This window comes from Chroicocephalus ridibundus, chromosome 9, assembly GCF_963924245.1.
Source record: "Chroicocephalus ridibundus chromosome 9, bChrRid1.1, whole genome shotgun sequence".
Classification (NCBI taxonomy): Eukaryota; Metazoa; Chordata; class Aves; order Charadriiformes; family Laridae; genus Chroicocephalus; species Chroicocephalus ridibundus.
The window spans coordinates 48431750-48444812 of NC_086292.1; the positions used below are offsets into that span (position 1 = coordinate 48431750).

The window sequence follows — 13063 nt, forward strand, 5'->3', positions numbered from 1 at the left end:
GTGCTCATAACCTTTAACTGGTTTGGAGAAGAGCTGAGCTTTCTCCCCAGTTTTTGCCTTCCAGGCAGGTAGTGTCACCACTGAGGATCGGGAATGCCGTGCCGAATTGTCCCTTACCAGGACATTGGCACAGACTCCTCGTTAGACCATTGCCGTGCTCTTTCTTGCCCTCCAACCAAAGGAATATGAACAAGTTCCAATCTGATAGCTGGATAGTTTTGTTTGCGTGTGCCGAGCCCTCAGCGGGGCTTCCTGCATTAAACCCGCTCATGGCACCTTTGGATCAAAGCTGGCCAGTACCCAACTGGCCTAGAGCTCAGAAGGGAGCCCGCCTGTGTCCGTAAGAGGCAGTGCAGAGAAAACCCTTGTCTGATCGCGGCATATCAGTGTATGTGTGAGTCAGCGTTGCACACGTGTGTTGACATCCTATATTTGTATGCCAGATTTTGAGTGGAAAAGACACAGTGTTTCTGGTTGGGCAGTGAATTTCTGTGGTGATTCTGCCCTGCCATCGTTTTGTGTTATATATAATGGATATATATGTTTCATGCATTTCTTTATCTGTGGAAGAGACAAGGATGATTCAAAGCTTTGAAAGTGTTTTTTGGAAAAATAATGCCAGTTAACATATATAGGACCAATTTTTATTACATATTATTTTATTGTAACTAAATGACTTGTGGCATTATATGCAGTAAAAAGGCAAATCCAGAATGCCAGCCGGTGTTCTTTGTGATTTTCTTATGGGCAACCTTGCAAGAAGTTGTCATGTACCAGCCTTCCCATCTCCACACCAAGTTCCTCCTCCTACCAAAAGGCAGATTACTTATTTTAGACCCTCACATGGATGGGAATCTCCGAGATAAATTCACAGCAGGAGATACAACTTCCTCGAGGTTCCAGCATTGTATTTCACTGCTGTTCTGGGCCTAGCATTTAGCTGGGCTGTGGGACAGCCCAGGATTCATTTATGCTACCCAAGAGCATGTTTCTCCTGTCAGATATGTAATATATCCAGTTTGTAACTGCTCGCAAAGCATCTGCAGCTCAAAAGCCACTGGTTGGACTGTACGGTGCTATAGTAGATGAGATATATTCTTTCTCTTCAAAGAGATTCATGGGTTCTAGCTATGCTGCTCACATTACATTTATTTACTTACTGTATCTCCATAGCAGTCCTCCCTGCAATGTCGGAGCACAATAGGAGCTGGATGGTTTCATTCTGTGCACTCTGAAGAGCATCGCGTGTGAATTTGATTACTAGCTTAACAGCTAATTCATTTCTTACTAGGTGGTGTGATAGAAGCCTTCCCGCTCTCAGAAAATGTCACAAACCTTACGGTGGATGTGCTGATAGAGCCAACAGGCGAGATAAAGATAGTGTCATCTGGAGACCAGCTCCATGCTGAAGGTCCTTTGCGGTCATCTGGCACTACTATTCCACAATGTTCTGTTGATCCAGCAGTTCTCAATTCGCTCTGCTTAAAAATTGGAGAAACCTGTAAATCTAAAGGAGTGCTTGGCTACTTCTCTGTTGATTTCGTGACTTTCATCCATCCACAAACCATGGAGCAGCAGGTGAGTGGGGCAGACCTGTTACTTCACGCTGTCTCCTTGAGATCAAGAAATGTCTGCTTTCCGACTTGATCCCAACAGATCTCTCAGCAGAAAGCTTTGCCCTTTTGAACAAACTTCCCTTCTAAGCCAAAAGGCATGTGGAGTAAAGCCCGTGGTTATTCTAACAATAGTATAACTTTTAGACCTGATGTGCCAGGTGGACCTGAGGAACCTTTTTCATCAGCCTGAAGAGTAACAACCCAACAAAACCTGGAGGGCTGCTTTCAAAGCTGAGTGATAAGAAAATAATATTTTAATTTCTTCTAGTGGCTTTTCTTTCCCTAAAATAAGTGCATTCCGCATTAAGCTGGTAATTACAGACGATGGTCTTATGGCTAAGATGATTAGATTATTTTAGATTCAAAGTGTTCTGAATCTCTTGTATTTTGCTCTTTAAAAATAATTACAGAGATTATTGTACGCTTTTGAGTAAACCAGTGTCTGTAAGAAGGCAGATCTGAGGTTTGAGGATGAATCTAAGGAAGAGGGGATACTGACAATTTCTTGTAGCAAAAAGGATAGCAGTGATGAACAATTTGGTTTACAGCATAATGGCTAATTTACGGAGAGCGTGGTAATGGAAAGCAGTCCCTTCCCGTGTCTCAGCCCTGGGTCAGCCGTTCCTGTCTCTGAGCGGGTACAGAGCAGCTGGCCGTGGGGTATCGGCTCATTGTGAATGAAAAGGAAAACACGCTCATTCAAACCACTTTGGCTCTCCATTTCGCTTGTGGCCCGAGAGAATAAGTTACTGCAAGACAGACAGACGCGATCTCACACCAGATACAAAATTATCCCCCAATATCAAAGTGCAGACCGAGGTCAATGTGTGTCACGTGACAGTGCATATGGTTAAAGATATTGTTGCAGGGATTGACGTGAACCTGCGTCGCTTCCTGGATGTAGGGGGCTGGGAGCATCTACATCACCTCACTTGAGGGGCAGTAGCTTCTAAAAATGTGCCCATGCGATAGCTTAAGCTGTTTATCTCTAGCATAAATGTTCCTGTGGAATTCCCTCTGTAGATTCTTGTCCTAACGAGTTTTCCACGTGGGCTGCACGGGCTGCTGAGTGGTTTTATCAGAGCCCTTTTGGTCTATCAAAACTCTGAGGCTTCCTGTACGCCTGGTATCGAGCAGTCTTGAGAGCAGAGCATTTTAGAGAATGAAATTCCAAGGTTAACGCTTTGAATTACCTAGACAGGAAAATGCTGCTAGGAAGCCCGTGCAGTTTTGGAGTGCTGGAGCACCGTGTGACTTACGTCAGGCGTAACTGAACAGAATGGAAGGGACTAAATAAATGCTTTCTCGTGGAATTCTGCCCAGGAGAGTCTTTTGTGTAGATGAGTAATGGGGTCTTTTCAGAAGGTAAAATCAGAACCACTCAAGTGACCCTAGTCCTCCCTGCCGGTGTTTACAAGCCTATCAGCAAAACCTCATAGTCTGCTGTATCAGAACTTTGACAACATAAAAAGTAATATAATAAATCAAGAGCGCAGAAGGGTATTGGCTCCAGAATCTGCTGTTGCCTACAATGGATGGCAGGGAAGCAGAGGAGAGGTGGCCACTGTCCCTTATAATCCATAACTGAACTTCCAGACCTTCTAAGTGGTGGAGGATGCTGTCCCAACACATACTGCTTTCAGTGCCAAGGAACAAATAGGTAAGAGAATGGGTTTAAAGAAGCAATTTAATCCCTGGCATGAATGTTGATGATCAGCCTTAATCACAGTTTGTAACAAAATACTAACTTCGCATGTTTCTACGCTAGAGGAATCTGGAATTTGTTTTATTCATAAGGTCAGATTTCTTCGTCACAATGTAATCTACTAAATTCTTTCACCAGTCAGACACTATGAAAACCAAATGAAGGGCATTATTGGATACCGTATTCTGATTAAAAATATTTCCATGAGCTTAAAAACAGTGAAGCCAGGCTTCCCATAAATTTGTGCTCTGGAGTTAAGTTCCCACCTGTTCTCCAGCTGAACTCTCCCTGCAGCCTTTCCCATTGTAAAGCCTCTTTCCTCTGTCCACTTACTTATTTTAGGAATCTCATGGGAGTTTAGTATATTTGATGCTCTTACCTTCTTCCAAGTCTGGTTGATATTGGCCAATAGGATTGAATATTATGGCAGGCGTAAAAACCTAAAGCATAACGCCAGATTAAAACAGATGAAGTAAAATCTGGGTGAAGAGATTGAGCTTTCAGTGTTCTGGTAGTGGCCTTGTGTTCAAAGACTAAAGAAAATGAGATAACTTTTAGAGAAGATAAAATCCTTATTGTTAGTGATGAATAGTATTGTTGAACTTACCAGGTACAACTATACAAATTAAAAATTGGCATGTGGATACGGATGCCGATTCAAGATCTCAGCATCCAGTCTCTATTTTTTTTTTCTTGTATTTTCAATGCATCTCATTGTTTTTATGCTCGTTTTATATTGTTTTCTTCTACAATCTTCAATTAGGAGACCTTAAAAAATGTTACGCTGTAAAAGGGAACATGTCCGTATTCAGTGGGCTGGGCCACGTGGTACGGGTGGACTTTGCGAAGGTGGTGTGGCCGAACACACTCAAATCCCTTTGGGCGTCCGTTTCTCCTACGTGTCTGACAATCACAGCTTGTATGGTGTGAGGAAAGGCTTTAAACACAGGGCTTGTATTTAAAACCAAAGAGTTAGCATATGGTATCTATTGGCAAAAGCTGGCTCTTTGGCAGGGCTACGGTAATTGTATTCCATTTTAAACTCAGAGAAGGCTTAAAATCAGGCTTTTGGTTACTGATAGCACTGTAGGGTGACTGTGGTAAACCAGAGACTTGGAATAATGTTAGCTTTGAAATACAGCTCACAGTTACATTTGACTCCCAAAACGTATTTACGCAGGCGCTGTGATCAGAACTGCCGATAAGCCATAGAGTTGCTTTATGTAAAGTTCCGTGTAAAGTTGCTTTAAAAAGATTAAGGGATGACATTCTTGAGAGTTTTGCCAATTGCTTCACTCAAGTCAGGAGTTCACCCAAATGCAGAAATGCTTCCTAGATTATTAAGGTTGGAACACTTCCTGGCATGAAGATGGACGTATTAAATCAGCCATTTCTTGTGGCCTCGTATTATTCCTGGCTGTTCTGGCTTCATTTTCTTCCCTTGTTTCTAATTGACTCTACCTTAATATTTCCTATGTTTGTCAGCATGTACCACAACTTTAACATTATTTAAGCACAGGTTTTAAAATTTAACTAGATGCAGAGGCAATTAATGATGCCATCTGTCTTGTGAGAGAGAGATTACACAAAAGATTGTGCTTCTGAAAGCACTATTTTTTTGGCAAACAAGAAATCCTATTAGACTCTCAGAACATTTGCTCACTAATTTCAGAAGTGCCCACTTTAATGTAGTAGCTGAAAGGCTCAGATACATTTCCTGGAAGTACAGCATGTTTACGCATTCTTTCAAAGTTATATTTTATGGAAAATATCAACCGATACATGATATTTTCAGTAAAACTAAAAATTAAATATATCATTGAACATCTGTTACCAATACAGTCTGAGTATTTAAACACTTAAAAATCCCTCAAACCTTCATAAAGTTACGTGCTACATAAATACAACTCTTTAGGAAATGTGAAGGGCCAAATAAGTGAAAATGTATTTCCGCCGTTGCGTCCTGAGCGGCTGTACGCTGCAATCCGTCTCTTCACATCTACTTCCCCTGTGCACTCGTGCGAAGGGTCTTCGGAGCAGAGGAAAGAAATGCGCGTACTTTGAGTTTCAGGCTCTTCATCTGAAAGCCTTTAAAAATCTGTATGTCATAACCATAAAATTAATCTTGATATGAAAAACGGGGGTATTGCTTGTATTTTTAGATCGCTACTGTTAGCGAGTCTTTTCCTTCAGTGTGCTTTTCTCCCGTTGCTGTCTTCCTTTGGAGCACTAGTAGCAAAGAGACTCCGTGTGAGGGATATGGAATAAAGCCTGTCTGTCAAACGCGTAAGTCAACGGGAAGCCAGAGTGAATGTAGAAATGAGAAAGTAATCTCGCTTTGGGTCACTGCAGAGTTTTGTGTCCGTCAGAGGCACAGCGATATCTTTACTCTTGCAGTTCTTGCGGTCTACAGTGACCAAAATGTGACAAAAGTGCTGCTGTCCTCAGGCCCGCAGGAGCTGGGCGATGCTGCAACCTTTCAGATGTAAGATACTGCCTCCTGTTTCCACTGGGCTTTCCATGTGCTTCTCCTTGGTACCCAGGTCTCGCCCAGCTCCCTTTCCTTCGTCCTCACAGGGGAGATTTCCTAGCTGGCCTGTTTGCCACCGCTTCTACGTACAGCAAGTAATTCAGAGATGGCTGCAGATTGCATTGTCCTCCATCTACACATAGCTCTTCCTTAAATTAGGATAGAACTGGAGGAGGTCGCAGTTTGCAACCAACAGCATGGAGGGTAGTGCCTGTAGGAGGATCTAACTCCTGTCTGATAGTCTTCGCACCTGTCTGTCCCGCGGTCTGCTGCGCGTTGTACTTCATTTCTTGCATTTCATTGTTTATTTCGTGTATAACTCTGAGGCTGAGGTCGGAGCGGCAGTGCTGGGTTAGCTGGGGAAGGTGGCGAGGCAGAGCCTGCCGCTGCCTCCACTGCTCTCCGCACTGCCTGCCCCGGAGCGCGGCGTGGGGCACCCGCGGGATTATGCATCGGCTGCCACAAGCTGCCTGGCTGCGAGCGCCCCGGCAGGGGTCTGAGGGGCAGAGAGAGCTGGGGACTTGGCACAAATCTCTGTTTGCCTCGGGATTCTATTTCTATTTTAGTTCTAAGCATCTGTGATTTGCTCCCGAGGGAAAGGGAGATGGAGACGTGCTGTTTTCAATGTCTTGGGGGAAGAAGTGGAGGAGAAAAATTAGGTGCATAACTTGGACTGAATTGCTTCTGATTCCCACTCTGTTTTCCAAGACTGATCTTTAAGAGCAAGGCCTTGACCCTTCCAAGGGAAGACTTGCACCGTATTGACTGGATGCTGCTCAGATCCCAACTTATCAAGGAGCTGCACCTAAATAAGTCCATTTAATTGACTGGGACTGCTTGAATGTGTGAACTTACTTATGTTCATAGATCTGTGGACAGATAATTTGGAGAAGCGGGGTCGTAAGTCACCTCTTCCACCGGTCTGATAGCTCACGCAGCCCCGTACCTCTTGCAGCAATAGTGAGAGAACACCGGATTAAGTTGTTCCGTGTGGGCACGGAGGAAGAGATGAGGCGGAACATACCGAAAGGAGAATTATAGAGCCAGGAAGGTTTAGGTGGGCATTCTCCCTCCGTTCCAGTCACAGGTCTGGGGTTTGGATGAGCAAATTGGAGCAGAGTCCAGGTGTCTCTGAAGGCCGTCGGGCAGCTCTGGCCTTACAGCTGAGCTAATTGAGGGATGGTTCCGGCGGGATGCATTCTTCCCTATGCACGTACGCGTTTTAAAATTTCTCCAGACAGAATGTAGCATTTTCTATGTGTTATTTTCAAATAAGAGCCAGCATATTTTCATTACCCATCTTATATTCAGCAGGACAGAGGTTAGGGCCAGTTCTACAGCCCTAAAATTGAAGCTTTTGGGCCAGCACCAGACCATCCCAGCAGCTGCCACGAGGTGGCAGCCGGATAAGATCCTGCCTGCAATGGCTGCTGAAATAATCAATTGTATTGTGAATTTTAAAAAGTCATAAAAAAAGCTCTCTTTTCAACGCCCAGGTTGCATTAATATTTTGACAATTGCCATTTTTACAGTGTCATTCAACCACTTCTTTAAAAATAGCGGGTGTGCTCTTTACAGTAACGCAAACATCAATACTAGATGCAGATAAAACGGTTAAACTGGAGAAAGAAAAGCTATAATTTAGTAACTCTTTAAGAATTTATGTTTCCTTCCCTTCTCAAGTTTACGTTTTAAAGCTGAAGCATTTTTATGGCAGTTGTAAAGAATTACACTGTAATTGTGACTTTATTCACTTGAGATGTCTTTACCATGAAGCGCAGGCTCTTCAGCTGCGCGCGCTGAAGGAGAGAGTCTCCTGGTAGCACTTGGCAGCCTGTGGAAAAGGGAGCAATTCCACACTTCATCGTATTTCCTTGGACAAACAGCCAGTAAGTCTTGCAAGATGTATTTCTTTTTTTTTTTTTTTTTTTCCCAGTGATGGGATTCTGGAAAGTCCTAATCTGTGCTTTGCTTAGCTTAATCTAGAACCACTCTTAAGAATATCTAAAATCTTTCCTACTGCCTCTACCTTTTTTTTTTAAAAAAAAAATCATAACTCATAGTAAAAACCTAGATCTGGTTATCTTTCAACTTTGTTGTTTGAAAATCCAATTTCAGTTCTAAACTTAACAAGTGAGCTCTGTTCCACTTCAATTTCTGAACACACAAGTGTCCTGGAAGTCCCCAAAATCTCCAGTTAAAGCTCCTTGTGTTATGCTAAATTCCCATGCAGTCCCCCCAGGATGTGGTGCCTACAATCATAAATACCGATGATTGCAGACATGCCCTTATTGTATATCCTCAGAAAATGAGGATGGCCTCAAGTAATAGATATTTGTTAATCTGTATGATTGTCTCATTCTTTATCTTTACTTAAACTTCACCCTTGCACAGGCCTTCTCCAAACAGCTCCTGATTTACTGGAGGAGATGGTAATTCATCTGGCTATTAACTGCTTGACCTCCACTGGCATTGCTTTATAAACCATGGAGATATATTCATAAAGAAATAATAAAAAAAATAAATACCTAAACCAACACCACAGCTCAGATTTTCAGGGCATTCTAGCAGCTTTTGACACCAATTTTATATTACTTCAAAGGAAAACCTGTTGCAATCCAACAGATGTTACTGGAGAGCTGCACCTGCACGAACTTTCTCGCCTGCTAAGAGAAGAACAGCCCAAACTCATAAGTAGGTCTGATGTTTCGCTTGTTCTGCCTGTGCTTGGAGCTCTGTGGAGCTGAGGACTGTCTTGAAGATTATGTGCCACAAAGGTGGAGTTGGGTTGGTGTTTCTAAGAAATGTTTTCATTCAGTTTGCGTGGTTGGGTTTGGGGTTTTTTTGAATAGGCTGCAGGAACAGCTACTGTTTTATGTCCTGAGACAAAGTGAAAAGCCTTTAATCAATTTCACTAGGTTCACGTTTCTGCGCGTAAGGGGTTTTTTTCAGTTAAAGTCTGCCACAGACAGGAATGTCACATCCTGCTTGTTTTACAGCTCTGTTGGTGCTGAACTGGGAGGATTCTCCTGCCTTTGAAACGGGAACCTTGCTGGGAAGCGGTGTTCCCTGCTCCGCTCTCGCACCAGGCGTTGCTGGAAACTGTATCGAGATCCGTTCCTCACTGCTTTTTTCTGATGCTGGGTACTTTTTCGTTAGAGACCGTGTAGGGCCGCTCTTACCTTTTCCCCCCTGACTTCTCTATCGGTTTTAACTGCTTCTACCTTTCAGTTTTCAAAGGCATTAATAGCGGGAGCCTGCCTGAGCTCCCCCTGGTTAGTAGTGGTCATGTTGAGGATGATGAGCGCCCTTTTAGTTGCCATACATAATCTAGTGCTAGAAAGTACGCAGGGAACCAAAGAATATGTGGGCAAAGCCTTCAATCCGATCCCAGCGATGGTGGGGAGCAGCGCTGGAGGTCTGTACGTGACGCTGCCTCTTCCTCGCGGAGTGTTCTGTGCCTCTCACAGCAAGGAGAGGAGGAGAAGAGCTGTCTGTGGAATCAAAAGTTTCCATCATCCTTCACAGAGACTGTTCTTTCAGTTGAGGAGTCGTGTCTCTGTTTGGGGTGACCGGCGCCACCTTTGTTAATGCTGCTTTTTCCACCATACCCTCTTTTCTGTGCCTGCCTCTGCTCACACGCTGCGTGATGCGTCACTAAGGCCGGCCGGCAGCACCAGGACGGCAGGACTGGAAGGAGCAGCCGAGCTGAGAGCTTCCCGTGCTCTGGTGTTTTAAAGTGGCAAAAGGAGCAGAATCACAGAACTGCCGGGGTTGGAAGGAACCTTTCCGATCACGGAGTCCAACCATCAACCCAACTCTGACAAAACCCGTCACGAAACCGTATCTCTAAGCACTGTCTACCCGTCTTTTAAATCCCTCCAGGGATGGTGCCTCAGCCAGTGCCCTGGGCAGCCTGTTCCAATAACCCTTTCAGTGTAAAAATGTTTTCCTAATATCCATCCTAAACCTCCGCTGGCGCAACTTGAGGCCATTCCCTCTTGTCCTATCTCCTGTTCCGTGGGAGAAGAGCCCGACCCCCCCTGGCTACCCCCTCCTTTCAGGGAGCTGTAGAGAGCGAGAAGGTCTCCCCTCAGCCCCCTTTTCTCCAGGCTGAGCACCCCCAGCTCCCTCAGCCGCAGAAGAGAGAGCAATAGGTATGTCTAATTTATGTTGCCCAGATTGGTCATGGTCGTGAGGTGCTCAGCTCGCCTTGATGTAACATTAGATGTTTTTCTCAGTTCATGGTCTTCTCCATGTCTGCTCCTGGTGGCAGCTCTGGCCGTGCTGATGTAGCTCAGTGCTCTGCATGCCAAACAGCACGGTCAAAGCAGTGGAAATATGTGATCATAGCATAAGCTTGGTGGCACCCTCACAGAAAATGAGAAGTCATCGACTGTGGAATCCACCTAATTAGAATTCCTTAGACACAGATCTAAAGGATTCTGGTGCTGTTTTCTTTGTTTATTATAATTAATTTTAGGTCATTACACTCAAGGGACACCTGCTAACTTCAATACGGTCAACATGTGCTTAGTGTGATGTAATGGGCTACCCCTTTCCATTTGGGAATAAATATTGATATATTATTGGTGAAAGGTGCCAGGCTGACAGAGCCAGCACACAGATGTCCGCTGCCTACTTCCAGAAGAAGAGGCTATAACCGCTGTAACCACCATCATCGCTGTAACCACTGTAAGCGGCTGCACGGCTGCTGTCGTCACACGGACGCACCGGCCGGACTCAGGCCTGCCGAACTTCCACCCTTGCTTAAAACTACCACAAATGTTGCCCGTTATTAATTGCTATAATTTTTCAAAGAGCATTTGTGACCTTCAGGAACTGGAATGGGACATAGAAATTGTTCCGTCAAAGGATTCAGCCAGCTAGGGCTGCATTTGAGCTAATAAAATGGGGAAAAAAAATTATCCTGTTGCCAATCCCATGAAAATAAAGTTAGTGCCGTTGCCCAGGCCCTGTGTCTTTCCCGCTTCTGTAGCACTACGGAGGGGGCTTAAAGGGCGTTTCTGAATTTCCATGGCAAAAGGGAATCCCCTGCTAGGATGAAGCTGGAATCTTATCCCACCTGATCCTCCTTCCTTTCTCCCCACATTAGGGATGTTCTGGGATGCATCCAGGGCAGAAAGGGACGTGGCTACATTCTAGTGTTCTCTGACGGTCCTGAGCCAGGAGAAGGCTGCTCGGGGTGATCCCAGCTGGCTCGCAGTAATGACCATTTGGCCGCTTTAACTTGCGGTGGGGGTGGTTCAGCCTCAGGCGCAGGCCCAGGATGAGAGGAGGTGGACAGGTGGCTCCCAGCCATGTTTGCCTTCCTCCCCCTCATGCTCGGGGCTGTGGAGATCCACACCCTGTATTTAAAAAAACAAAAGAAATACCTTGACTTTACCGGTGTAGGATGGAACTGTGGCTTAAGCAGGTGTTCAGAGCTGTCCTTCCTACAGTGTTAGAGAGTAGCAGGCAGGGGAGGGGATGGACACCTGCCTTCACTACATGGCAGGGCCATCGCTCCACCCCGTCGATCTGAGCCCTTCATTTTGAGGGTAGCCCATCTGACGTGACGACACCACGTCCAAAGATACACCCTAAAAGTAACAGAAACTCCTCAAAATAGTGTTTGGCTGGTCTTGTGATTTCCAGCATGAAACTTGCCCCGCTAAAAGCTTTTTCTCCTCTTCCCTGTGTTACAGCCCCTTCCCGGGGCAGCGATGGGGCTGGAGCGGGGATGTGGGAGCGCTGCTGTGCCCGCCCAGGGCAGGGACTGGGAACGTGCCAGGGGGGCCTTAGAGCCAGGTTGGCACGCTGGGTTTTGTTCAGAGTACGTGAAATGTATCACACGCGTAATTAATGGGTCTCTTCTCTACGTCTGAAATGAAAACAATGTCACTTTGCATGTACTTCAATTTTAGTTGCTGACAACATGGGATTTGTTGAGTAACTCTTGTGAACTGTATGTGCTGCCCCACGCTTGGTACGGTTTGTCTGAATCTCTGCCAGGGTGTAATGAATTTGTCTTGTGCTAGTGGCTGTTTAAGTTTGCCAGGCTGCACTTTTTAATCCTTTATCTGCTGTTAAACACTCAACCCGTTCCCTACGCATTGCGAGAACACAGCCCTTGTACTTACCCAGACGTGCTCTGGCCGCGGTGACGTCTTTACTTAACTTTTCTTTTTTCCATCTCAGCCATTTTAGGGTCCACCGTCAGTCAAACTTGTCTCCTGCCTCTCTGTTCGTGCATCAACAGAGCTTCCAGATAGCGCTGGGGCGGACTTGGAGGTTAGAGAAAGGCAGGTGCAATGTCAGGGTCTGGATTAGGAGAACCCAGTTCACTTTGAGCTACGAACGGCCCTTGGGCACCCACGATTTTCAGTAGTCCCTGGTCCCCTCATGCAGCCCGGGCATCTCTTTTGGGGTCGGGGGGACAAAACTTTAATTGCGAATCTAAAATCCAACTCAAACGAGGTTCAAGACACATCGGCTGTTACTGCTTTGTTGGTAATATTTATGGAAATGAATGTAACGCTTCTACAGTATGTATAGTTTATACTTACTCTTCAGCTCATTGAAAAGGTTCGCGCATACTGGAAAAGTACAAATCGATCTGAAAGTTCCTTCCTGTCTTGCAGAAGTGATGATAAAGAATAAATTATTGAAGAAAATTAAGCATTATAATTGGGGAATATTCCCCTATTACTAAGTAAAGCCAGTCATTAGCATCCGATTTGCATTTTATACCATGCAGCAGGAAATATTTAAGTTGACAAATAGGATATTTAATACAGCAACAGATACTTGGCAGTTAGATATTAACAACTGTTACTGATGTGATTTATTCGCTATTATAAAAAGGGCATTACTATGTGCATATGATTCAGAAATTAACTCCAGTTTACCAAGAGGCCTTGACTGCCTGACCTCTTAATATCCTTATAATGACGCCATTTACCATTCAGAGGCTTATTCGAGTCATTCGCCGCTAGATTTGTTTTAAAGGGGTCCACTGTAGGGCAGATATTTGTGCGCGTTAACATTTCTCACTGACGTAGCAGGCACAAGCATTTTTTAAGAGGGAAAAGCTCCCGGGTAAAGCCATGCTGGGGTTACCGGGGGCAGAGGAGCCTCGCAGAAGTGATCCGTGGTACTTCCTTCTGCTACACCCTCGGCGTGGACCGGCCTCACAAAGCCTGCCTGCCT

The 13063-nt window shown here is 45.0% G+C and overlaps 1 protein-coding gene across 3 annotated transcripts in view; it reads left to right on the plus strand.

Moving 5' to 3' along the window:
* Positions 1–13063, plus strand: part of IQCH (IQ motif containing H) — a 73336-nt gene that overhangs the window by 48800 nt on the left and 11473 nt on the right. For all 3 annotated transcript variants that reach the window (XR_010072438.1, XM_063345715.1, XM_063345713.1), the window contains exon 16: positions 1292–1578. Coding sequence is in view for 2 of the 3 variants with exons in the window: in XM_063345715.1 (XP_063201785.1) it covers positions 1292–1578 (287 nt within the window). In the remaining variant the exon portion in view is untranslated. The remainder of the gene's footprint in view (positions 1–1291; positions 1579–13063) is intronic.